Source organism: Hetaerina americana, unplaced genomic scaffold, assembly GCF_022747635.1.
Source record: "Hetaerina americana unplaced genomic scaffold, ioHetAmer1.1.p SCAF_16, whole genome shotgun sequence".
NCBI classification, from domain to species: domain Eukaryota; kingdom Metazoa; phylum Arthropoda; class Insecta; order Odonata; family Calopterygidae; genus Hetaerina; species Hetaerina americana.
This window is the reverse complement of record NW_027286719.1, coordinates 11,183,999-11,209,600: the sequence shown is the minus strand read 5'-3', so window position 1 is coordinate 11,209,600 and position 25,602 is coordinate 11,183,999. Positions and strand designations below refer to the sequence as shown.

The following is a 25,602-nucleotide window of genomic DNA, read 5'->3' as shown; positions in this document are numbered from 1 at the left end:
AGGGCAGGACGCTCAGCGTATTTCACCTGAAGATGACGCTGAGCGTCGAAACCTAGGTCGTGAATAAATATTTTATGTGGAAAAACCAAGTTTTCTTTTTCAATACTACCTTAACCGGTAGATTACTTTTAAAAAAAATATATATATATGTATATATATACATATATATACATGTATATATACATATATATACATGTATATATATACATGTGTATATATATACGAGGGTCATCCGGAAAGTAGTACCCGTTCGTGAAATAAAGACACAAAAGTAAATATTAACAAACATAAAAAATTTTATTTGAAAGAGGATACTTTAAACTACTTCTCAACATAATCTCCAAGCAAATTAAGGCATTTGTCATAACGTGTGACAAGTTTCTGTATTCCTGCTGCATAGTCCTTCGCCGCCAGCTCATTGAGATACGCGAGGGACCCATCTTGCACAAATTTTTGCATAATGCAGATGGTGTTTAACAATTTCATGAACAATTGTTCGAGAAACATTGGGAAAATGCTCACAGATGTCATCAATTGTGACGCGCCGATCGTTCCTCACGAATTCGTCAACTGAGCTCACCAGTTGGTCTGTAATGACAGACGGTCTCCCCGAACGCTCATCGTCGTGTGTGTTCCCCCTCCCCATGTTGAAGTTGCGACACCACCGCCGAACAGACGACTCGTCCATTACATTGTCTCCATACACCTCCTTTAATTGGCGATGAATATCACATGGGCGAACGTTTCTTGCATTGAGGAATTTAATCACTGCCCTCACTTCACAACTGGCGGCGTTCTCAATTTTTTTAAACATTGTAAACAATCACAGAAACAACACAGGCAATGCTAGCGTCACGCAACTTGGCTCAGAGAAGGCAGACAAGCCACTGAAGCTATCTGACCTCGTCCAGCGGCTACTCGCGTCGTCAGCACTTCATGCGGCACGAACGGGTACTACTTTCCGGATGACCCTCGTATATAGATATATATATATATATGTATATATATATATATGTGTATATATATATATATATATACATATATACATATATTTATATATATATATATATATATATATATATATACATATATTTATATATATATATATATATATATATATATATACATATATTTATATATATATATATATATATATATACATATATTTATATATATATATATATATATATATATATATATATATATATATATACATATATTTATATATATATATATATATATATATATATATATATATATATATATATATATATATATATATATATATATATATATATATATATATATATTTATATATATATATATATATATATATATATATATATATATATATATATATATATATATATATATATATATACATATATTTATATATACATATACATATATTTATAATTTAAACAGAGAAGCGAAGAGCGCAAGCGAACAAAAACACAGAGAAACATGTACAAATGAAACTTGCACCTATTCCAAATTTTCGGTGGCCAAACTACCTCCTCAAGGGAAAGAAGGTATGTTCTGAATAGATGTGAGTTTTATTTGTATGTGTTTCTCTGTGTTTTAGTTTGCTAGTGCTCTCTCACTTCTACATTTATATATACACACACACACGTTTGTATATGTATGTAAAACAGCGTTTTAATACTTCTTTGAAAGTACTTCTTGAAAAATTCACAATTAAATGGTAAATGTATACAATGTAGCACATTTGGTTTCATCTTACATTTTATCTGCCGCGAAACTTAATGCATGTTGCGCTAACGGGGATTTCACCCATTCTTAATACACGCTTTCTCTCTCTCAATAAAATCGTAGTCTACAGGAATTCAACCTCAAGTAGTATGAGATGGTCATAAAAGCATAGAAAATTTTTGCTATTAATAGAAAGTTTAATGATTTCAACTTAATAACAGAAATGAATCATCACATAAAAAGTTAAAATGTTTATTATCTCAAGGGATTATAAGAAAGAATATTGTCGTGCTGTATTGCATTTAAACATGAATTTGTGAATCATGCTTCAGGGCACAGAAACAAGGCAGCGGAAAGGGGTTTTGGATCAGTGATGATGAATATTCAGGATTCTACAATGAATGAAAGTTTATATAAGTGTAGCTCACAATTTTGTAATTTAGTAATTCAATTTTCTTTGCATGATGTGTTAACATCAAAATATTTTCTGATCTTTGTGGTCTGATCCAAGTATTTTTGTGAATTCTGACCTGAAAGTGCACCTAAGGTGCGTGGAGATATAATGTAAGTGTATATTTAATCCCTGCAGTCCCTGACTGATATCATAGCTAGATTATAATGCTTCAGCCATTTTGTCTTTTTAAGTAATGAATGTACTTAATGTGAAAAAGTCAATTTAAATTAAAAAATATGTTATTACTGATTATTTGAAGAGGAAAAATTTTTCAATCTATTTGAATTGATTAATCTCTTGTGCTATGAACTTTGCTCAGGTGCTGTGTTCTTTTATCTTATTGAGATGAAATATAGCCCTTGACTCATTAATTTTGTTTTTCAGGTAATATACCCTTGTGTATCAACTTGGGTACGCGGAACCTTGTATTGTACCTTTTTTTTCCCATTGTACTATGCATTTAAAGAGTGATATTTTTGGTTTCTTTTTTTCAGTCTCAATATCAATCTTTACGTGTGGTAAATCCCTTGAAATGTATCTAACTACTTCTCTATGTTGTTTTAAGTTTTATATTATAAGCTTTTTCTGGAAATGAATGGATTGAAAGCATTTTTTACTGTTTCTTACTTGATTCCTTTTCTAAATCAGCCATCCCTTTATGATCCTCAAATATCCATACCACAGAAATGTAGGCATTGGGACTCAAGGAGCTATAGTTTTACAGAGCTTGAAGATAATTAGTTTCTGTAAAATAGATATTTAGAAAGACATTGGTTTTTCATCAGGCAACTTAGAGACTGAGTATGTTGTATCTCCTCTTCGTAAATTCTATTTTGTGATTTAATGTGTTGGATTCTGTGGTGACAGGCGTGTCTCTGGTCTTTAGGGCTGAACTTGTACCTGACCTGTATTCCTTGCTTGGCTACCGAAGGGAAAGATGTAATGCTGAATATTCAAGCGCAGCACACCTATGTAAAGCCACGAGAAAGCGGGATTTCAGCACAAGCGGGCACATCCATCATCCATGCAAGTTCCCAACCTCGGCAATCCTCTCTCCCTACCCTTCCACCTCAGCATTTCTTCGAGACAAAGAGCCCTTCTCTCAACCAAACTATAGTTCCCAAATTTGCCCTTCCATCCTTTCCACCTCAGGTGTCTCCTAACTGGCCATATTTGTTTCTGGCTAGTTCCCCTGACCATGATGGCACCTTTTCTTCTCCTGGGAGGGACTGGGATCCAAATGGCTCATATTCCAAGTTTGCCACCTCAGATCCTCTGTCTGAGGGTGATGATGCTCTGTTTCCCTCTAATTACTTGGCAGCTGAGATGGGTTTTCCTTTGGTTGGAGGTTCTGCTCTGAGGAATCGCTTAAAACGATACTCTTCCAGGATCCCTCTTTGGCCATGTGGCTCAGATATCCTTCTTTCTTCTGCTCAAAATTATCCTGACCAAATTACCTTTCCCCACCAATCCAAGTCTGCAACCAACCCCTTCTATTATAGAATGAATAGTGAAGGTCAGGTTATTGGAGTTGAAAAAAAAAACTTTAAGGCACAAAAACACAAGACAAAAGGTATAAAAAATCATATTTCATGTATATTTCTTAGCATTCTAACCTAGAGTTCTACTAACAAGTGATGAAGTCATATTTAGGTTATATAGGTGCCTGCTTGGATGTGTTTGCGACATGTGCATTGGGGATCTACTAATACATTAACTCCGAAGAGTTTGATTAATGCTTTATGTATTAAGCTGTAGAAAATTTAATTTTTTCTGTCCATAACTAAATGTAATTTTCGATATTTTTGTCCCAACCTTGAGTGCCTTTGGAGGGGAAGATTGAATTTCATTAATGCATGAAAAGGCTATTTTGTTTTAAGAATAAAATGTTAAGGTGAAAGTGCTTTCAATCAATTTCTTCCTGGTTACCTGAATGTTTAGAAGTAAGAAACTTAGTTTTTATGTGCTTATCTTTACCAGATTATGAACGGCCATTCTTCACACGTAACCCAAATGAGTTAAGAGGGGAAAGAATTCAGACTACGCTAGTGAAATCATCGAGAGGTCTGGGGTTCACAATTGTTGGTGGAGATGATACAGAGGAGGAATTTCTACAAATAAAATCAAAGGTTCCAAATGGTCCAGCATGGCTTGATGGGAAACTGCAAACTGGTATGCTAGTAATTGTACTTATTTAATAAACATATTAGTGCTGATGATGGGTCAGCCTAATAGATGACGTGGCCTGCCTAAAGTTCTCATGTTTTCTTCATATATATATTAGGGACATAATGATTGTGAATTTCATTGATAATCATGATATGAACTATCTGAACCAATAATGCCATCAAAGATCAGAACTTGGTTACTTATGTAAGAAGGCATGCAATATTTTATATTTTTTTCAATCATTCACTTTTGTTAGAGCTTCTCCAGTGATGTCTCTCTCTTTCTTTCAGGTGATGTACTTGTTTATGTGAATGACACTTGTGTTTTGGGTTTTACTCATCATGATATGGTAAGCATGTTTCAGTCTATTGGACCAAATGAAACTGTTTCTCTAGAAGTTTGTAGAGGGTATCCTCTTCCTTTTGATCCAAATGACCCTAACACTGAAGTAGTTACTACAGTTGCTGTTAATGCACCTGGTAAGCAAAATTTATTGCATTTTTATTAGTAATTAAAAAATAGTGATTTTGTGGTCTAATGCTATTTTATTACTTTCAGATGTGATGTCATCAGACTCTAATGTGTATGTAGATCGGGATGGCAACGTTAAGGGTGAAAATTACAACTTTTTGGATGCATCCTCAGAAGCTGTTAATGTCCACAATGGCTCTGAAGATATGGTCAATAATTCTATGAAGTCAATGCCTGACTTGTGTAACTCAGAAAAGATGAAGAGTATCCAAAGACCTAGCAGTACTGATGCCATACTCAGTGACTCACCGGCAAATGCTCTTTCCTTAGGGGACTTTGCAGAATCCAGTTCAGGGAAGCCTGAATTCCTAACGATATCAATAGTTAAAGGTGCTATGGGTTTTGGTTTCACAATTGCTGATAGTGCATATGGGCAAAAAGTGAAAAAAATCCTTGATAGGCAAAGGTGTAAAAACTTAATGGAAGGTGATATACTTGTTGATATAAACAACATTAATGTGAGAAATATGTGTCACAGTGAAGTTGTGCAAGTTTTGAAAGATTGTCCTCGTAATCAAGAAGCTACTGTAATGGTTCAGCGAGGTGGTATAGGTTCTCCAAGCAAGGGAAAAACAAAGAAAAAAGAGGACCCATCAAGTCCAAGGAAAAATGTGTACAAAGAACCAATAGCTGGATTATACAGAAGTAAAACTCCAACCGCTGACTTGTATAGTACTCAACAAAAAGAAGTGATACCAAACAGGCCAAAAACCCCTCTAGTGGACACAAGGGGACGACCCAAAACACCAACGTGCTCTCAGAGACCGTGGACCCCCTCAGAAGGTGGTGGGGGTAGTAGTGTGAATGCGAGTGATAACTTGGTTGGTGGAAATGCTAGTGGTAGTGGTGCTAGTGGTGTTGGCGAGTTTGGCACTTCAGAAATCTCAGGATTAGGACCTTCACAATATAGTAAGGGTAAATCTGGTCTAAGGAGTGATGGTGCACCCAACAAAATTCCCATGTCACAAAGCCCTGGTTCTCCCATGTCACCCTATGATCCATATAAAGGTAGTTTGCCCTATCCAAATGTGAATTATCCAATGTCAGGCCATGAACCTTCTCGCAGTCCTCTTTCAAATATTGGTGACAGAATGATGTCTGTGAACTTACAGGATAATTCCAAAGGAGAATACATTCGTAGTCATAGCCCTGGCAATGATTTGGATGGCAGGATGAACAGTGGTGAGATAGACCCAGTGCAAGGCGATGGTTGGAATAAGCCACAGGGGCATTATGATTTTAAAGGTGGTGAACATTTTTCTGGTAATATGCCCCAGTCACCGAGTGTGTATGACCATGGTGTTACAGATATTAACCGGTCAGATAATCGATCTCCTTCAACAGACTACTATGGCCAGTATATTTCCCCCTCCTTTTTTAATGGCTATGGTGGATCATATGAACAAAGTTATGGTTATGGTTATGGTGAGGTACAAACAAGTGGAGGCTATCCTCCTCACAAAGACTATGGATTTGCTGCTCAGGGTAGTGGCTGCAATCCTATTCCTCCTAATCTAATGGCTGGATCCATTCCTCCATCTAGTAGTGGGTACTACACATCTGACAGCTTAAGTAGAAGAAAGGAAAGTACCAGCTTTGAGCATGAACAACCTTATCCCAGTGCTGTAATAAGGTAAGAACTAGTTATCATTTGATTTATAACCTTCTCCTAAACTCTTCAGTTTTAATGATTAATTTTATTTAATAACTTGGTGAAAAGGTACTTACACTTAACTAGGTAACATGTAACTCATGGCATGGCAGCTCTGAACATGATAGTAATAATCATTAATGGGGATATTTACAATTGTTGAACATAAAGATAAATTAAACAATGTTGTGGGGATATATAATATCCTTGCAGGATTACTTAAGGTTTTAGGAAGAGAAGAAGGAATTTAATTGGATTCATTGATAGCATTAATGAAGGGGAAATTTGACCGAAAGAGAGCATTGACTGATCTTTATTAATGGCCATCCCAAAAATGGAGAAATGAAGTATGAGAAATAGGGCCATTAATTTTATTTTGCTTGAATTTAAGTATTTTGAATTGTCATGAGAAGATGAGAGAAATGATTACTTGGGAGAAGATTCATTAGTGTTCATAAATGAGAAGCATAAGTTAAGAAAACAAAACAAAAGTAATTAACTTGACGTAAGGCCATTCACTTATTTTGGAAGTTTTAGATGGAATGGGCAAAGTAGTTGGACATATTAAAGAGGGTGGCCTGTTAGTTGAGAAACTCTGGAAAATGTTAGGAAATACTCCCATTTCTTTAGCCATCAAGGTAAAAACATGCAAAAGTTGGTATTTGTATGGCTGAATCGGTAAAATGATGCAGGAGTCAAATATTCCCAGTGGAAATGATGTTGCATAGAGTTGTGTGTGCTAGCTCCGGCAGAAACAAAAACTGCAGTGCGAATGGCTTTGGTGAAGGCAATGGCATACAAAGCAATTATGAATAATTGATAAAAGAATACCTAATCAGAATCCAATAATTAAGTGAAAAAACCTGGAAAATGGAGATGAGTGAGTGGTTTAAATGTTGGAGAGATAAAACCATAAACATGGTAATCAACCCAAAGGTCGGCTTGGTAGGTGATGTTAGAGATCGCCCAATACTAAGCCCTATAAGGCAAGTGAAAAATTCACACATCAGGGTAGGGGGGCCAGTTCCTTTCCCTGTGCCGGTTATGGTTTCCCAGGGACATCTGGTACCCGAAACGGTAGGGTGAAGCTGAGAGTGCTTAGAGGGACTTGCCCGGGAATCTAACCTGGGCCATCCAGTCAGTAGTCAAACATTCTATCCCTGGACTAATACAACCCATATGAGAGATATTTAAACTAAAATACATATGAAGATCTACAAGAAAGTGTTTTTTTGTGTACTAAGAATGCAGTGCTCTTGCATTCATTTTAGTTTTTATTAATTATTATGAAATTTGTCAATGAATAGCATATGTGAGATACTGTTGTCTTAGTTATTTGTGTTGATCAGCTAGCACATTCTGTGAAGACTGTTAAGTCTTCTGGCTAAGTTGGAAATTAATTGTTGCATTATTCCATGACCTTGTCTGTGGAGTGAATAAGGAATGTCAAGAATAATGAAATTGTGGACAAAAAATGTATGGACACTAAAAGCATTAACAGTGACTCATATTATTGCTTTCATTTTTAATTTCAATTTCATATGTACTTAATTTACTGTGGAATATGCCATGGAACTATTTTGAGTTTTGCATTGAATATAATTTTGATGAATCATATAAAGGCTAACTAAAGCTTGGAACTTCTCTGTATGCAAGTTCCTATTTTGTCAGAGAATATTACTTGGGACAAAGCTTTAGTGATGTTGTTGAAGCCTGAAACCAAGACTTGCAATATAAATATTTTCCATTGAATTCATAAATTCATAGCAACGCATTTATGTTATGTGCCGTGCTTTATATTTGTTTTGTAATTACTTTTGTTTCTATTATTTCCTTTCATCCATTGTCCATCAACAATAACATCTCTCTCACTTTCTGTCCCTAGCAACCATATCCTTTTCACTCTCTGTACCAGCATAAGGTTCATTTTCCTTTAAATTGAATGCAGTTCAGAATTGGTCTGATAAGTTGTATAGTTGTTATAGATGTTATATGAATAGAGCAAATCTTTGTGTAACAATTACACGATAAACAAAAATACTCCAGACATTTTCATCTTTATTCTATTTAACTTTCCTGACATTAGTGAATTTAGGTTGTGGTGTGATCTCATCCATTAGAGCACCTAAATCTAATTGCTGTTATTACTTTTTCCATAAGCAGCTCAAAATACTATTACAGTGTTTTATCTAAGTCAGTGAAATATAATTATTGAAAAAATAGATCATTCCAAAACCCTGTGACCACATATTAATGGTGCAACATTTTTTCCTTATGTCCATCTTGTATTGTTGTGCTTTAGGATGATTTTATTGCCTGCTATGTAGATATTTAAGTTCGCCAACTTTCCATCTCAGACTTGATTCTCTTTTCATGAGCAGGTATTCAAGAGATCCTAGGTGGCCAGACAGCGGGCAAGTCGTTGGTGTAGGTGGGGCACCTGTTGTCTCATCCCCTGATGCAGGTGGTGCATCACCTGGCAATCACATAATGCCCTCTGAGTGGTATGAGGCTGTGGTGACTCTGGTTCGTCAAGAGACTGGCTTTGGCTTCCGAATAGTGGGCGGGACTGAAGAGGGTTCACAGGTAGGACCTATGGTGAGGAAGCGAAGGCAGCTGTATATTGAGGCTGCTGTTTCACGAGTCTCTCCATGGATATGGGGTCTCCTTTCCAATTAAACGCATGTGGTGGGCTTTTCTGGTATTGGGTGAGAAGGAAGTAAAAATGTTTAATGAAAGCATTGGCAGCACGGAACTATTACCAAGGTGATGTAATTGTGCTACTTAACTGTCTGGATTAACAGACCATGGCTATTTGGGTATTAATTTTTCACTAACCTCCCAAGCCAACAACTTGAGTTACCTCATGCTTAACCGAATTGTTTTTAATTCTCATATTAAAATTTCAGCAGAAAAAGGCTTTGCTTCATTACTAATTCTTTATATAATGTGAGTTATGTCATTTTTCCAACCATAGCTACTCTCTCAAAACATTTTCGGCCGCAATTTCCTTATCACCTAATTAAATTATTCTGGGTAACTGATTTTATGAATGTGGTAACATTGAATCAGGATTCCTCATCAATATTTTTTTTCTTATTGTATTTTAATAATGATTACTCGATAATAATTTTGTTTCAACACTCTATTAATATCCCATTATTAAAGTGCATGCATATTTCTTGTAAATTTTTATATTGAAGGCGGTATTGATTAATTAAAGTTGTATTTTCTTTTATTTTCTGGAGTCAGCTTAGGAATTATAAACATCCATATCAGATTCATTTTCTTGATCCGAAACCACTTAATCATCATTCATTCATGAATTTAATCAGTTAAAACAATCTCTTGTTTGCATAGTTTTGAATAAACCTGGAATTTTGAATGCACTAACTAGTAAAATGTGCCGACCAGGGTTTACCTTTAATGATAAGTTGCAATTGAAGTTGTAGTTAGTCCAAAAAGTTTCCGAATTAACAAATAAATGAGACATTTTTTCTTCATATTTATTTTTATTTTTCCACATAGTCTCCCCATTAGTTGATTTACTTTTTTCAGCACTGCTTTTAACTTTTTTTAACCCTTCCAAATAGTTGTTGACACTAATTAAATGAAGAATACAATGTATCTTTCCACTGTCCTTTATTCACGTACAACCGGTTTGAACGCTCAGGCGTCATCATCAGGTACGTTACCTCACCCCATCAGGAACCTTACCTCAGGTACCTGATGATGACGCTTGAGCGTTGTAACCAGTTGTATGTGAATAAAGGACAGGGGAAAGATACATTGTATTCTTCATTTAATTAAAATGAATTTCCACAAGGTTGAGCTGGGAACAGTTGAAGTTGTTGACACCTTTCTCCATAAATAAGGCATTTACAAATGGGACAACTTTCTCATCCAATGAAAATCTGTTCTCCTGCAAGCGAAACTTTATGGGTAAGAATCAGAAAAATATTGATGGGGGCCAGAGGTTGTAAATGCAGTAAATAGTCAACCAATTCGAAGTTCAATTCATGCATTACTGCCATGCCAACCGTTGAAGTGTGAACAGGTGTGTTGTTCTGATGGAAAAGCACTTTCTTCTTCAAACACAGTTTGTATTTCCAATTTCTGCCGTCAGCTTCTCAAGTAATATGGATAATATTCAGGCCATTATTTTTTCACCTTTTTGAAGATAACCAATGAACACAGTTCCGTGACTATCCTAAAAAACAGTCACTATCAACTTCCCTGCCGATGGAACTGTTTTCTTCTTTTTTGGAGCAGGTTCACCCTTTGCTGTCCACCGTTTTATCTGTTCTTTCGTCTTAAGAGTGTAGTAATGGATATATGTTTCACCCACAGTAATGAATCTACGCAACAAATTTTTCTTTTCACGTAAACCACTTCAACAGGACCCTGGAAATTTTCATTTGAATGCATTTTTAGACTTAAGTTAGCAAACGGCTCCAGGCAGGCGGATAGCTTGCACATGCCCAATTCTCTAGTCAATATATGACAAATGCATACATTCAATATGCCCATAGCCTTAGCTATCTCTCTAGCCTTAACACCACAGTTTTCCAGTAGATTTAGTGAAAAGTTTTGGTGTTATTGGTGGTGTTTGCAGTTTTTGGCCATCCTGATGGCTCATCATAAGGCAAGCTGGTACGGTCATGTTAAAATGCAGGTACCCAAAATTCTGTGGTCGTAAAAAAAGCAGTAGAGTTCCCATTCACAGTGATCAACTCATCTTTGATTTTTGTCGGAGTATTGTCTTTCAAAAACAAATATTTAATGATGGCTTTTTACTCAATTTTTTTCCATTTTCATAAAAACCCTCTTAACAACTCACTCAAATGTTTGTCAAAGAATAATTGAGTGTATAAAATGGCAAAAATGTTGGCACCTATCTATGCATGCGCAAACATATTCCCCAACTTTTGTGAAAGAGTGCTTCCATCTTCCTGTTGAGATCAGAAAGTTTTCAGATCACCCAAATAATTTAGTTAGTATTAGTTCAGGGTATGTCATTTATTATGTAGTAACTTATTACTGTTCAACCTGTAGCTAGTTGGTGATAACATATGGCACAACCTTAAATTTTGTCAATATTATGAATTATATAATTCATTTTATGTAAACACCTCAAAACCTATGCAAAATTAATTACTAGTAAAATGAAATAATATGTTACTGAAGTCAGTCGACAACTATTGTGTTATTTTAAGGGATCTGCTCCTGCTGGTGTAAAATAAGCATAAAACAGTTCAGATTACCATGCTGTTACATAACTAGTCCTATTCTCATTTTAAAAATTGATTAGCAAGCCTCATTAATAACCAATTAATCAGCAAAAAGTAATTTTAATGAACTAGTGTACATAGTGGGAACATGAAAAAATACAGTTATGAATAAACCAGGGAAAATAGATAATGAATGTCAACAGGTCACCTCCGGGTAGTGGTTTTACCTAAATTCTAGGTTTCAGGTACATAAATTCAAGGTTTTAATGACATTGATTTTTCTGAAGAGCAGTTGTGAATGTGAAAAAATACATTAATTTGATGATTATTTCAGTTTGTAGATTCGCTCTTACAGGTGATAAATTCTTTTACCAGAATTTCTCTTTGATACATTATCTCTCCAAATAGACCAGAGATGGAAAAAAAGTAATTATCGTTTTTATTCCTACCATTATATAATAGTAAATTTATTCTTTATCATCATTCAAGGTCTTATATCTCATTTTAATTAGAAGAGTCATGTGAGTTCCTAGATGGCGGTCTTTTAAGCTTTCAATCATAATTGTTCACTTTGACATCCATGATTTCTTTTGTCTTTTTTTAAAAGATAGTAATTTGATTCAGTGGAATTAACTGATAGATATCTTATACTGCAAGCTTTCCAGGGAAATCACCCTTCCAGAAAAAACTAGAGTTTTGTAGCACTTCAGGAAAAATTGACATTTGACACTTTTTGCATGGTAAAATCATTTTGAGCTGCATTATAGTCCAATGAAAGATAAATGTGAACAGAAACAATGGCCTTGATGTTGTGACAAATTTGAAATTAGCACTAGATATGGTTGTGCTTCTTATCTTTGTGGATAAGATTTAGATGAAAGGAAGCAAAATTTGATCACACACCACATTGGGAGTATAATCTCAGAATCATTATCTGTCGTTCAAATGTATACAGAGTTGGAATAATGATAAAATACTGTAATTATGTCTAGTTTCAACTTCTTATATATTACTAGTAGTAAAAGGTGCTTTTGCTCGAATTGTACCAAATAACTCACTGCCTATTATCTCATGAGAATATTCAATGCTTATGATGTACAGAAATAATACCCAAATAGTTATTTTAATTCTCTTGTGGACAATATTAAGCATGACAACACCTGAACTAATTCATGTATTAAGTGAATTCAATTTTAAAAGTTAACTTCATCCCAATTCTCCATTTTATTCACTTTCTGTTACCTCTTCCTTACAAGCTCTTTCAGTAACTGCTTTCATGCAAACGCATAAATTACCCAGAATCCAAAATTTTATTTTTGAAATGATAAATGCAGCAAGACTTATAGATGAAACTTCATTACGTTAGCCGAAAATAGTTATGTTTTCATGATATCTGTTCTTCACCCTGTAAATTCCAAACAAATTTTATATTGAATGTGGTAACTTAATATTTAATAATAATATTTGAAAAATCTAGTTTTCTTCAATTGAATCCAGGACTTCTAGTTGAGTGACCTTGCTGTTGTTGATTCATACTGCACATTTGTGAAGTCCCAGAGGTGCAATTCAACAATATCTGTTATAGTTAGTTATACAGGCATTTCTAAAATTCTCTTCACTGCCATTTATACTTAAAATTGGAAAGTAAGGATATTTATCATTGAACATGGAACATCTAGTGGTGAAAAATGTTATTACAGATGGTTCTTGTCTTGTTCCTGGGTCTTCAGCCTGTATATATTATACTTGATAGAGGACATTTTTCCTTCCTTTTTGTACAAGTTTCCTTTTTTCTTGTACACGTGTCAAGAAGTGATTTTATGATTAATTTTCAGACTCCCTATGGTCCGTTAAGAATAAGGCATTTAAGTGAAACATTCCTTACGTACTTTTTCCTAATTTTTGTTTAATTTCTCTGTAATTTCATTTTCCTATAATGGGGGTCCACTGTCAATAACTTGTAATTACAAGAGAAATTCTAATACAAATGACGCATTTACACAATAATCTTCATGTATTCACTTTCACTTCTGACATACAGTGGAATATTATGTTGCATGCCTGATATGACACCACAATGAGACTTTCAAATATTCCTTGTCATTCCTGACCCCTGCTGTCAATAAATGTTATAGATGATAAATAATTTCCCATAAGTTAACTTGCATGGGGATTTGGGGATGCCCTGAAAAACTAGAGAATTTTTTTAACATTTGTTGGTGACACCTTCTGAATGTGAGAAATTCAATGCAAGTTTTGAGTTGCATCAAATTGTGCATTCCACTCGGTGCATTGCTGCACTGGCCAGACAGCTTTGTAACTATGAAGGAACCAGGAAATAAAAGATCATGGATTATCGGTGGAAAGTACTGAAGATGTAGTCCTATAATCACAGTAAATTAGTTTTAAAATTTGTTTCATTTGCCACCCTTGTTACATTCCTCTGCAGTTTAAAAACATTTTTGATATATAAAATTCAGTTAACATATCTATGACCCAATGGCTCATCTGAAATAAATGACTCCCTCGAGCTCACACTAAGATATTGCCTTTGTGGAATGATTTATTATAAAAATTAGGGATCCCCTGTATGCTGAAAATTTTGAGTATGGGATGGAATTAAAACTACTTAAGTTGAAATGGATTGCAAGACTTGTACTCCCATAATGGTGACTTTCTGGAGCATCATCCAAGGGCAATGTAAAACCGCAACCTACGCAACCAGAATGAAACCCAGTGGTAACCCAGTAAAGGGATTTCAGGAAAAACAAGTGATAGTTTAATATTGCTAGTAATGACTGCTCATGAAATTTTATGAGCTCTGCTTTCTGCTTGCATGATAATGTCAACATTAGTCTGGTAGAGCTCACAATTTTTCATATCTGTATCCATATAATTTTTATAGTTTGAAAATATTTATTTATTATTTTTCAAGGTGTCCATTGGACATATAGTTCCTGGAGGTGCGGCTGATGTGGATGGTCGACTTTGCACAGGAGATGAAATTGTTAGTGTTGATGGCCAGTCTGTGTTAACCACCTCACATCACCATGTTGTGCAGTTAATGGGTCATGCTGCTTCCAATGGACAAGTGACCCTGGGAATTAGAAGAAGAGTGATTCCAAGCAATGGTAAGACATGTTTCACTCTAAAGGTGTGATAATGTAACTGTATGGCAGGAATGCTTTTCCATCACAGGAACAGGATTTTCAGATACACATTACCGGGTGATGTATCTTCTGCCAAAAATTCACGTGTTACACAAGCAAAATCCCTTGTTAGAATTATCAAATTTAGATTTCCCCACTACATGGCAAGAGCTATCATCTGAAGTTATCAAATATCTCAAATTTCATTGAAAATATCTCATTGGATTCTCGGGTTACTTAGTCACCCATAGTATTTGTAAATGATGTATTGCAACAAATGTAAAGCTTTTTGGTACTACACTAGCAAAATCACCTCATCACTATATATTAAACTTCCTTAAAAACATCATGATTTTCATCCACGTCATCACAAGATTTGTATGCATGTTGGGTTTGATAGAATTGATAATTTCATGTTTATTGGTCACCCTTCTGCTTCTGAGAACATTTTTTCATTGAAGTAAAAATACCAATGTATCCTTCCACTAAATTTTATTCAGTACAACTAGGTTCGACTCATTGGCATCATCCTCAGACCTAAGGATGGCGTCAGTGCGTCAAAACTAGTTGTACCAAATAAAAATTTAGTGGTAAGATACTTTGGTATTTTTTACTTCAGTGATAATGGATTTTTTTATTTTAAAACATTATTCACATACAGCAGTAGTGCCAATTTACCGTGATAAATATAACAAACTTGAAAGAGGACAAAATACAATGACAGGATAACAATAAACAACGAGAACTGAACATCGACAGGGGAAAAAATTTAATTTGTTGAGAGGTGGGATGGAGCTTGGAAGTTAAGCCTGAAAACATCAAAGAAAACATTTCATCTTGATGTTCCTTTATTTCAGTTTTATGTGTTTGCCTTTGTTGGTGAGATCATAGGACCTTACTTGCTATTTTATTGTCTGTCTTCCATTAACATTTATTTTGCCACCTGTTGATTTTGAATTGCAAAGCATAGCATAATAATTATATAATTATCTATTGCTGGGATTGGAACGAAACCATACATTTTGCTTTTCATCAATTACTTCTCTTTTATGGCATAGTCTTTCTTTGTCATTGGGAATAAAACTAACTTTAAAAGCCCTTATGGTCATATCACTTATACCCAATAGGTGATTTGAAATATGGAATAGCAACCTGGTACACTAACAACCTGACTGCTTTGTTAGGCAAATATTCTTTTATGATGTACATTGCTTATGCTTAAGAGAAGCACATGTATAAACTATTGATTTTTGGTGAAAACAGTGAAAATTTTACAAATGTTATTGCTTATTTTGTCAAAATGAATAGGGTGATCACACGTAAAGCCAAAATAAAGCATTTGTTTTAAATTGTTAATTTGCAGCCATTTGGGTATGATGGAACTAAAGGAATGGTTTTGGATTTATTTCAAATGTTTTTTACATAAAATTGTCTTGAAACCAAGTTATTACAGATGTTGTGATTTCAAAGTGGCTTTGCAATCGTAATGAAGGGATAAGGTGGCATTTTGTTGAATTGGTAAAAGATAGCTTTGCATTAATCAAAAGACTGTGACAGATGAAGTAATCACAAATAATACATGGAAAGTGATTGTTGTCCTTTGTGACCAATGTGCTTTTTAAGTTTGTTACAGGTTTCACGGGCATTGATTGAAATCATCGGGCTAAAAATTTAGTTTGATGTTTTACAATGTTCATTAAAAAACAGAAGTTGCCGCAATGTTTTTCGATTTCTGGAATGCTTTCGATTGTGTTGACCACCAATTACTTCTCAAGAAACTCCAAAGGATGGCTATTCGTGGCATACCTAATGCTTGGATTAAAGCCTATCTATTTGATAGAATACAGCACGTGATTGTTTCTAAAAGTGGTGCATCTTTTGTTTCCCCAAGTAAGGCCCTTAATCGAGGTGTTCCTCAAGGCTCTGTTCTTGGGCCTGTCTTGTTTCTTTCTTCTATAAATGAACTTGTTGATAGTTTGCAACATATAAACAGTGCTACCCCCTTTTTATATGCTGATGACACCAACATTATTCTTGTATTGCCTACTTTTGATGAATTGATAGTTAAGTGTAAAAGGTTAGTCACGCATTACTCTCTTGGTGTCATAATAATTTCCTAGATTTGAATATAGAAAAGTCTCACCTAATATATTTTGCATATAAAAATAAAGCAAGCAAAGTACTTTCTATTGAAGTTGATGGGAAGGTGATCCCACAGGTACAAAATACCAAATAGCAAAAATGTATCATACTTTATATTATGTTTATTATGAGGTAATCTACCGGTTAAGGTGGGCTTTTGGATGGACACAGCTACTAAATAAAACATTTTGTGACTCCTAACAAAACAAAGAATCCAGAATCCTACTCTATATCTGGTCCCTCTTCATCTCTGAGTACTTTCTTCCTCCCTTCATACCGTCCAATATCCCTGTCCTGTTCCTTCCCTTTCTTCGTTTGCCCAGCATTCTCCCCTCTATCACAGTCTTCAACATCCCACTACCGTTCAATATGCCCTTCGCACATTTTTTCTGCCTCCTAAGGATTTCTCCCAACAAACCCCTCTCTTCGCCCACCATACCAAGTACTTCCTCATTTGTTTTCTTCTCGGTCCATTTCACCTTTTCCATTCTTCTCCACACCCACATTTCAAAAGCCTCCAACCTAAGTCCATCCTCCTGCTTCAATGACCACGTTTCCGTGCCATACAGAGTTTTTACTAGTCTTTTCTTAATATCCTTACTCAACGTCCATCTCATCAACTCCCTCCTCCTTGTGAAAGCCTCTTTGCCTAGCGCAATTCTTCTCCTTACGTCCCTGCTACTTTGAGCATGTTGGTCCAAAACACTTCCGAGATATGTAAACTGTTCTACCTGCTCTAGTTTTTACCCTCCTATTTTAATGTTAAGCTTAGCCTTTTTCTTTCTAGAAAATGGCATAACCTTTGTTTTATTAATATTGATTCTCATCCCATATCTGTCACACTGAATTTCCGCTGTGCACTATACTATGGTGAATTTTATTCTCACCTAGCCTATAGTATCCTTTACTGGGGTTCATCATCTAAGGCCTTGGCTGTTTTAGGGTCCTAAAAAGAGCCATTCGGCTAAAGAGTTTTGCAAAACACACTGCCCCTTGTCGTACTCTGTTTAAAAAATTGAATGTTTTGCCAGTGCCATGCATTTATATTTTTCATGTAGTGGTACATACAAAAAGAAATCTGAGTATGTGAAAAATTGTGATAGCCACAAATTTTCTAAAAGGCAGAATGAGCAGCTGCACGTTTTATATGTATGTACAAAAAATGCAGGTGCTGGCCCAAGTTTATGGGCCTTCAACTGAGATTAAGTTAAACCTCCAGCTGAGATTAAGGCCCATAACAGTGTGGCTGCATTAAAAGTAAATCTACTTGGGTTCTTAAAATTAAAAATGCTTTATTCAATTGTAGAATTTCTTGATTATGCCTGAAATGTGTCTTTTATCCACGAATGTATTTTGTCACTTTCGCCTGATGTGTCTTATATCAAGTGTAACAGTTGTAACTACTTGATCGCTGGACAACTAAAATGTATTATTATTATTACACTAAAGTACTTTTTCTGGAAATTATGTCAGGGTTCAGCAAATCGTAGCCTCAGAGGCCCAATTTTATATTTGTCTATAATGGAATGGCAAAGTTGTGATACCACTTGATTGCTTTCATTGAGATTCAATTGGAAAAAATCAGTTCAATTTTTAATAACTGTAAAATAATGCAATAAAGTTTTAATTATCTGTATGTGAATTATCCATTCTGTGGATGATCCATGCTATTCTCTCTTCCCAGCACCTCAAAATTGTAATAAAATTACATTTGTATAGATAATTAAATGCTTTGAAACTTCGAAAAGATTTCTTTTGCTAGAAATTCATTTGAGATACCTTGGCTTTCTTTAGTATTCAATTTTGATCACCAAATCAATTTGGTTTAGGTTTCTGGCACAATATTCTGTTATTCACTTTATAGTTCTGTCTTCTTGTAAAACTATAATTCCACCCTTATGAAAATGGCTGGAAACAGAAAAGTTGTTCTTCCATTGCCAAAAAAACCTGAAAAAATGATAAGAAATGAAAAAGGAGGATTCATTTGTTTCCTAAATACAGGCACTTGTTTTTTAAACTGTTTTCATTCAAATATGAATTGAATACGTTAATATCAAGATGATATTTTGGTTGTTAGTGTTTTTCGACTATCTGTGCTTCACCATGCATCCATTAGAATGGATAATGGTGGGTTTACTGTATAAGGAGAACAATTCTTTACCTGATTTCTTCAAATTTCTTGTGCTACATCTATTCTTTTAATTCTTTATAAGTTTGCTTAATCAGCTTATTTTTTCTGTAAGTAACACACATAGCAGGTCCATATGTGTACACATAATGGTAGTAGTTAGTAGATTCTTAGGGTTATCTGCCAAAAAATGTTTTAATTGTGACGATTTGGTTTTCTTTGGGAAGATGATGCCAAAGCAAACATTTGTGTACATAACAATAGAAGAGAATGCATTACTTGACCTCAAGGCAACGAAAGCCGTCTCTTGCTGCTATTTTGCACAAATGCAAGCAGCAAATTGAAAATCAAACCTCCTGCTTGTGTAACATTCAGAAACTCCACAAGCCTTCATGTGTTAAGTCCCAAATAGCTGGCTAAATGAGATGTGAAGGTCACAGGATACTTTTGCAGTGCACCATGCGTACAAGGCATCACCATAATAAAGCAGTGGCGATGTGTGCCATAAATTTATTTAACAATCATTCTGAGTTACATTTTTATCAAATTTTGAAGCGTCATCAAAAACAAATGTCTCTAGACTGCTTTCTAGTAAAAAGGAATTAGGTACATATCATAAATAATTGACAATTGATTTCAATTTTTTATTGCTTTACAAATTGAGTTTGCATTTTCATTCCTCGATGGAAGAAAAGCTGAACATTATCCACCCAAAATAATTTTCTTTGAACAAACCTTGTACATAATTTATTTTTTCAGCATTGAACACATTATCGTATTTTACATTAATTTATATGCAAAAAGTTGTTTCAATTAATTACTTTATGAGAAAGATATGGAACAAATTATGCTCTAATTATGTGGCTTCACTGTAGTAAAACTCTCTAGGAGATCTATGATTCAGTTTTTCATCATCGTCCTGTGTAGAAATGTATTGAGCAATATAGATGCAGACAGACTTCATTTAATTTTTTTTATTGATTACTGACATCTCGTCACAAAAATGCGTATTGAATTTGATTACTTAAAGAAAGCTGAACACCTATATACATAAAGAGTTTCTTTTGGATAGGGTAAACAGATAAATTCAAATTTTGGTGAAATATTTGTTTTGTCATTGGTTAATGTTCTAGGTGGGAAAGGTAACATAAGATAAATAACTGAAATAGAAAACACCCTGCCATACTATGAGCCTTAGACAAATTCCATGAAACTGCGGGAGACCCGGCAACAGTAACTTTTAATGGAGTCATCCGATAATTGCACATTACAATGCAACAATTTCAGTGATGAAATCATTCACCTTGACCGGGATGGATTTTTACACTCTAAAATTGTTGCATTTTAAGAGCTGTAAATTTTTATATCTGTTTTTAGCTTGTATTTTGGCATTATTTCATTTTTTATTGAAACCTATGCTGGCATGGTAAAATACTTAACTTTGAATAATTTTCTGTTATATTTCACCTAGAATTAATTTAACTACTCATTTTTATTTCCAGAGGGGCCGAGTTATCCTAGACAAGATATTGGATATCCATATGATGTATCAGTTACAAGGCAGGAAAATGAAGGGTTTGGATTTGTTATCATTTCATCAGTCAATAAAGCTGGCTCAACAATTGGTGAGTTCTTATTCTCTTTGCTCATTCTTTGAGGTTTAATCTGTGCTTCTCTTGCTAAATCTTAGTAGATGATGTTTGCGTAAACTCAGTGTAGTATGAAGATAAAAATGGGATTCAGTCAGGATTGGAGGATTTGGTCAGATCCTACAGAATCCATGGATTTGAGACTCCAATCGAATCCTTTCCTAACATCCAATCTTGAAATCCTGTTGTGAGGGTTGCCTAATTCACTTCACCTTGGCAGCAATGCTGTCACAGCAGTAAACTTAAGTTTATTCCTCTTGTTTTTATCATTTTCAAAATGAATTAGTCATGAGTCAAATAGATTAGGGATATCTTATTGCATGCTCGATATTTTAATGCTGCATTCCAGTGCTATAAAACTTTTCTGATTTTATTATGTTAGTTCCTAATATGTTAGTGGTTATGTGGGTAATGTTTAAAAATTAACGCATGAAAAAGAATCTGTGATTATTAATACCTAAGATCTTTTAGCCTTTCATATTGTTACTTCAAAATATTGTGCATTTAGATATTTTGCAAACTTTGCCCATGACAAAAGTATGGTTTAAATGAACGTAACTATGGAGGAACATTATCATTACTATGCAAATATATCTTAATTGTTGTTATACCGCCTATGATATGTTATTTACTGTATAGGTAACAGTTAAAACAAGAAAAAGCTAGTGTAATTTCGATTTCTTTGGCAGTACTCTGATAACAGTATACTAGTTTGTTCTCGCTGAACAGAGAGCACTCTGCTGGTGGCTATGCAGCTGATTCAGTTCAGTTTGTTGTTAATAAACTATTGATATATTCAGTCAGTTATTACATAAAAACCTATCTACTTTGCTTGGCTTTTTTCCGTGCTGTTGTCACAAAAAATAAGGGAGGTGTCTTCCATAGTTTCATGTAGTACACCAGTTTTTCAACATTATGAAAGATGGAGGAATCCTGCTTGCAACCTGGACCTGCGTCGAAACTGAAAAAAATCATTCAATTCTCTGAAAATCATCTTTAAGCTGAACGAGTTTTACTTGCTTGGAAACCCTGACAGAAAGCCTTTTTACCGATTTATCAAAGTATCCTCTGTTGAAATTTGGACCAAATGTTCTAATTAATACCATCACATCTTTCAGTGGCAATCGTAATGCTTCGCAATGATTCACTGTCAAAGAAAGCAGAGGTCATTGTGTGTGCTTTTACTCTTGTGATCCTATACATATGCATATATATATATATATATATATATATATATATATATATATATATATATATATATATAAAGTAAAACCAACGAACTTGGTTATTATTCAGGTATACATGCCACCGAGCAACCATAAGGAAGAAGAAGTCGATAGAATATACGATCAGTTAGAGGACATAATCGCGTGTGTTCCCGCAGGGAAACATTCAATAGTGAAGGGGGATTGGAATGTGACGGTAGGCAAAGGAAGATATGGTGATGAGGTTGGGGACTACGGTTTAGGCACAAGGAATGACTGCGGGGAGAAAGCAATTGAGTTCTACAGGAGACTGGGGTTAGTCATCACCAACACTTGGTTTAGACACCACAAAAGATGCAGGTATATGTGGAAAATGCAAGGTGACTCAGCAAGGTATCAGCTAGATTATATTTTGGTTAGACACAGGTTTAGGAACGGGGTAATAAATTCACACAGCTTCCCGGGAGCGGATGCGGACTTGGACCACAATTTAGTTGCTATGAAATGTAGCGTCTGTTTCAAAAATATTAGGCAGGGGCAGCAGGTTAGAAAATAGAATGTAGAAGCATTAAATGGATTGAAAAGGAAGGAGTACCAACAGGCTGTAGAGGAAATCATGGAGGATGGTAAAAAACTAAGTACTATCAAAGAAAAATGGGAAAGAATCAAGGAAGGGTTGTCTAAAGCCACAAAAGGCACTATTGGAACCGTTAATGCTAAAAGGACTAGGAAACCATGGATCACGGATGAGATGATTACAAAGATGGATGAGTGGCGAAAATGGAAGAATATAAATACAGAATTAGGCAAAATGAAGTACAAAGAATTGAACAATAAATTGAGGCAGGCAACACATAAAGCAAAAGAAGCATAATGGAAGACACCGTGCGAGGATATACGAGGGTCATCCGGAAAGTAGTACCCGTTCGTGAAATAAAGACACAAAAGTAAATATTAACAAACATAAAAAATTTTATTTGAAAGAGGATACTTTAAACTACTTCTCAACATAATCTCCAAGCAAATTAAGGCATTTGTCATAACGTGTGACAAGTTTCTGTATTCCTGCTGCATAGTCCTTCGCCGCCAGCTCATTGAGATACGCGAGGGACCCATCTTGCACAAATTTTTGCATAATGCAGATGGTGTTTAACAATTTCATGAACAATTGTTCGAGAAACATTGGGAAAATGCTCACAGATGTCATCAATTGTGACGCGCCGATCGTTCCTCACGAATTCGTCAACTGAGCTCACCAGTTGGTCTGTAATGACAGACGGTCTCCCCGAACGCTCATCGTCGTGTGTGTTCCCCCTCCCCATGTTGAAGTTGCGACACCACCGCCGAACAGACGACTCGTCCATTACATTGTCTCCATACACCTCCTTTAATTGGCGATGAATATCACATGGGCGAACGTTTCTTGCATTGAGGAATTTAATCACTGCCCTCACTTCACAACTGGCGGCGTTCTCAATTTTTTTAAACATTGTAAACAATCACAGAAACAACACAGGCAATGCTAGCGTCACACAACTTGGCTCAGAGAAGGCAGACAAGCCACTGAAGCTATCTGACCTCGTCCAGCGGCTACTCGCGTCGTCAGCACTTCATGCGGCACGAACGGGTACTACTTTCCGTATGACCCTCGTAGAAAGTCTGCAGAGGAAGGGTGAAATCGGTGTGCTGTACAGCAAAGTTAAATCATTATCGGGAAGTAAGAAAGGAAGATCTATCCTAACAGTTATAAGGCAGGTGAGATATTGGTTGACATAGGCAAGATCCAAGAAAGATGGAAAGAATATATAGAAGAACTGTATAGTAATGAACTTAGACCAACAAAGTTAGACATGGAGAAGGAACATGCCTTAGAGGAAGATAGCTAAGGTCCAGGCATACTAGACGATGAGATAGAAAGGGCATTAAGGCAGATGAAACTAAATAAGGCCGTGGGGGTGGATGACATTTCCGTGGAACTTTTAAAATGCTTAGGAAAATGTGGGAGGAAGAGGCTATAGGGGCTGATCCGTAGTATTTATGAGGAGAGAATCTGGCCGGAAGACTTTTTGAGATCCATGTTAGTTCCTATTCCGAAAAAGGTAAAGGCTACGTCATGTGAAGACTACAGGACAATAAGTTTGATATCCCACGCAGGTAAAGTTGTTCTCAGGATCATAAACATAAGAATAGAGAGTAGGGCAAATGATTACTTAGGGGATGACCAGTTCGGTTTTAGGAAGGGGAGAGGTACGCGTGATGACATTGCAGTAATGAGATTATTAATCAAGAGGAATATAGAATATAACCAGGAGGTAATTGCCTGTTTCGTAGATTTCAAAAAAGCACTTGATAGAGTAAATTGGGAAAAACTAATGAGTATATTGCAGAAAATAGGAATAGATTGAAGGGACAGGAGGGTAATCCGCAACCTTTACATGTCTCAGACTGCTCAAGTGCGAGTGGGAAACGGGGAGTCAGGATAGGCAGTGTTAGGTAGAGGTGTAAGGCAGGGTTGCCCATTATCACTGATGCTATTCAATGCTCATGTGGAGAAAGTGATTAAAGAGGCATGGGAAGAACTGGAGGTAGGAGTGAAAGTAGGAGGGGAATTCGTAAAATCAGTTAAGTTTGCTGATGACCAAGCTCTAGTTTGTCAGTCAGCCAAGGGGCTGCAAGCATTGCTGAGTGAATTGGAAATTCAGTGCGACAGGTATGGGATGAGAATCAATATTAATAAAACAAAGGTTATGCAATTTTATAGAAAGAAAACAGCAAAGCTAAACCCTATAATAGGAGGGTAAAAACTTGAGCAGGTGGAGAAGTTTACATATCTTGGAAGTGTTTTGGACCAACACGGTCATAGTGCTGGGGACATAAGGAGAAGAATTGCACTAGGCAAAGAGGCTTTTGCTAGGTAGGAGTTGATGACAGGGACATTGAGTGAGGATGTTAAGAAAAGACTCTTTAAAACTTTGATACGGATTGTAGGTATGTTCTCTTTGGGAACATGTTCATTGAAGCAGGATGATGGAAGTAGATTGGAGGCTTTTGAAATGTGGGTGTGGAGAAGAATGGAGAAGGTGAAATGGACCAAAAAGAAAACTAATGTGGAAGTGCTAGGTATGGTTGGCGAGGTTAGGGGTTTATTAGGAGAAATGCTAAGGACGCAGGAAAAAGGGATGAAGGGCATTTTGATCGGCAGTGGGATGTTGAAAACTGTGATAGAATGTTAGGCAAAGAGGAAAGGGCAGGAACAGGATAGGGATGTTGGACGGGATGAAGGGAGGAATGAAGTACTCGGAGATGAAGAGGGACTTGATGTAGAGAAAGAAGGTTGCTGGATTGTGTTTTGCTAGGAGTCACAAAATATTCATTTGCTAGTTGTGTCCATCCAAAACCTACCTTAACTAACAGATTACTTAATAATAATATATATATATATTTATTTATTTATTCATAGATTTATTTATTTATTTATATATTTATTTATTTATTTATATATTTATTTATTTATTTATTTATTTATTTATATATATATACATATATTTATTTATTTATATATATATATATATATACATAT

General features: G+C 35.4%; 1 protein-coding gene across 5 annotated transcripts in view; it reads left to right on the top strand.

The window, feature by feature from the left end:
- Positions 1-25,602, top strand: part of Magi (membrane associated guanylate kinase, WW and PDZ domain containing protein magi) — a 132,660-nt gene that overhangs the window by 56,905 nt on the left and 50,153 nt on the right. For 4 of the 5 annotated variants that reach the window (XR_011700589.1, XM_071584097.1, XM_071584095.1 and 1 more), the window contains 6 exons: positions 4,148-4,339; positions 4,627-4,815; positions 4,895-6,500; positions 8,900-9,116; positions 14,685-14,880; positions 20,671-20,793. Coding sequence is in view for 4 of the 5 variants with exons in the window: in XM_071584097.1 (XP_071440198.1) it covers positions 4,148-4,339; positions 4,627-4,815; positions 4,895-6,500; positions 8,900-9,116; positions 14,685-14,880; positions 20,671-20,793 (2,523 nt within the window). In the remaining variant the exon portion in view is untranslated. The remainder of the gene's footprint in view (positions 1-4,147; positions 4,340-4,626; positions 4,816-4,894; positions 6,501-8,899; positions 9,117-14,684; positions 14,881-20,670; positions 20,794-25,602) is intronic. The other variant, XM_071584096.1, reaches the window with a different exon arrangement.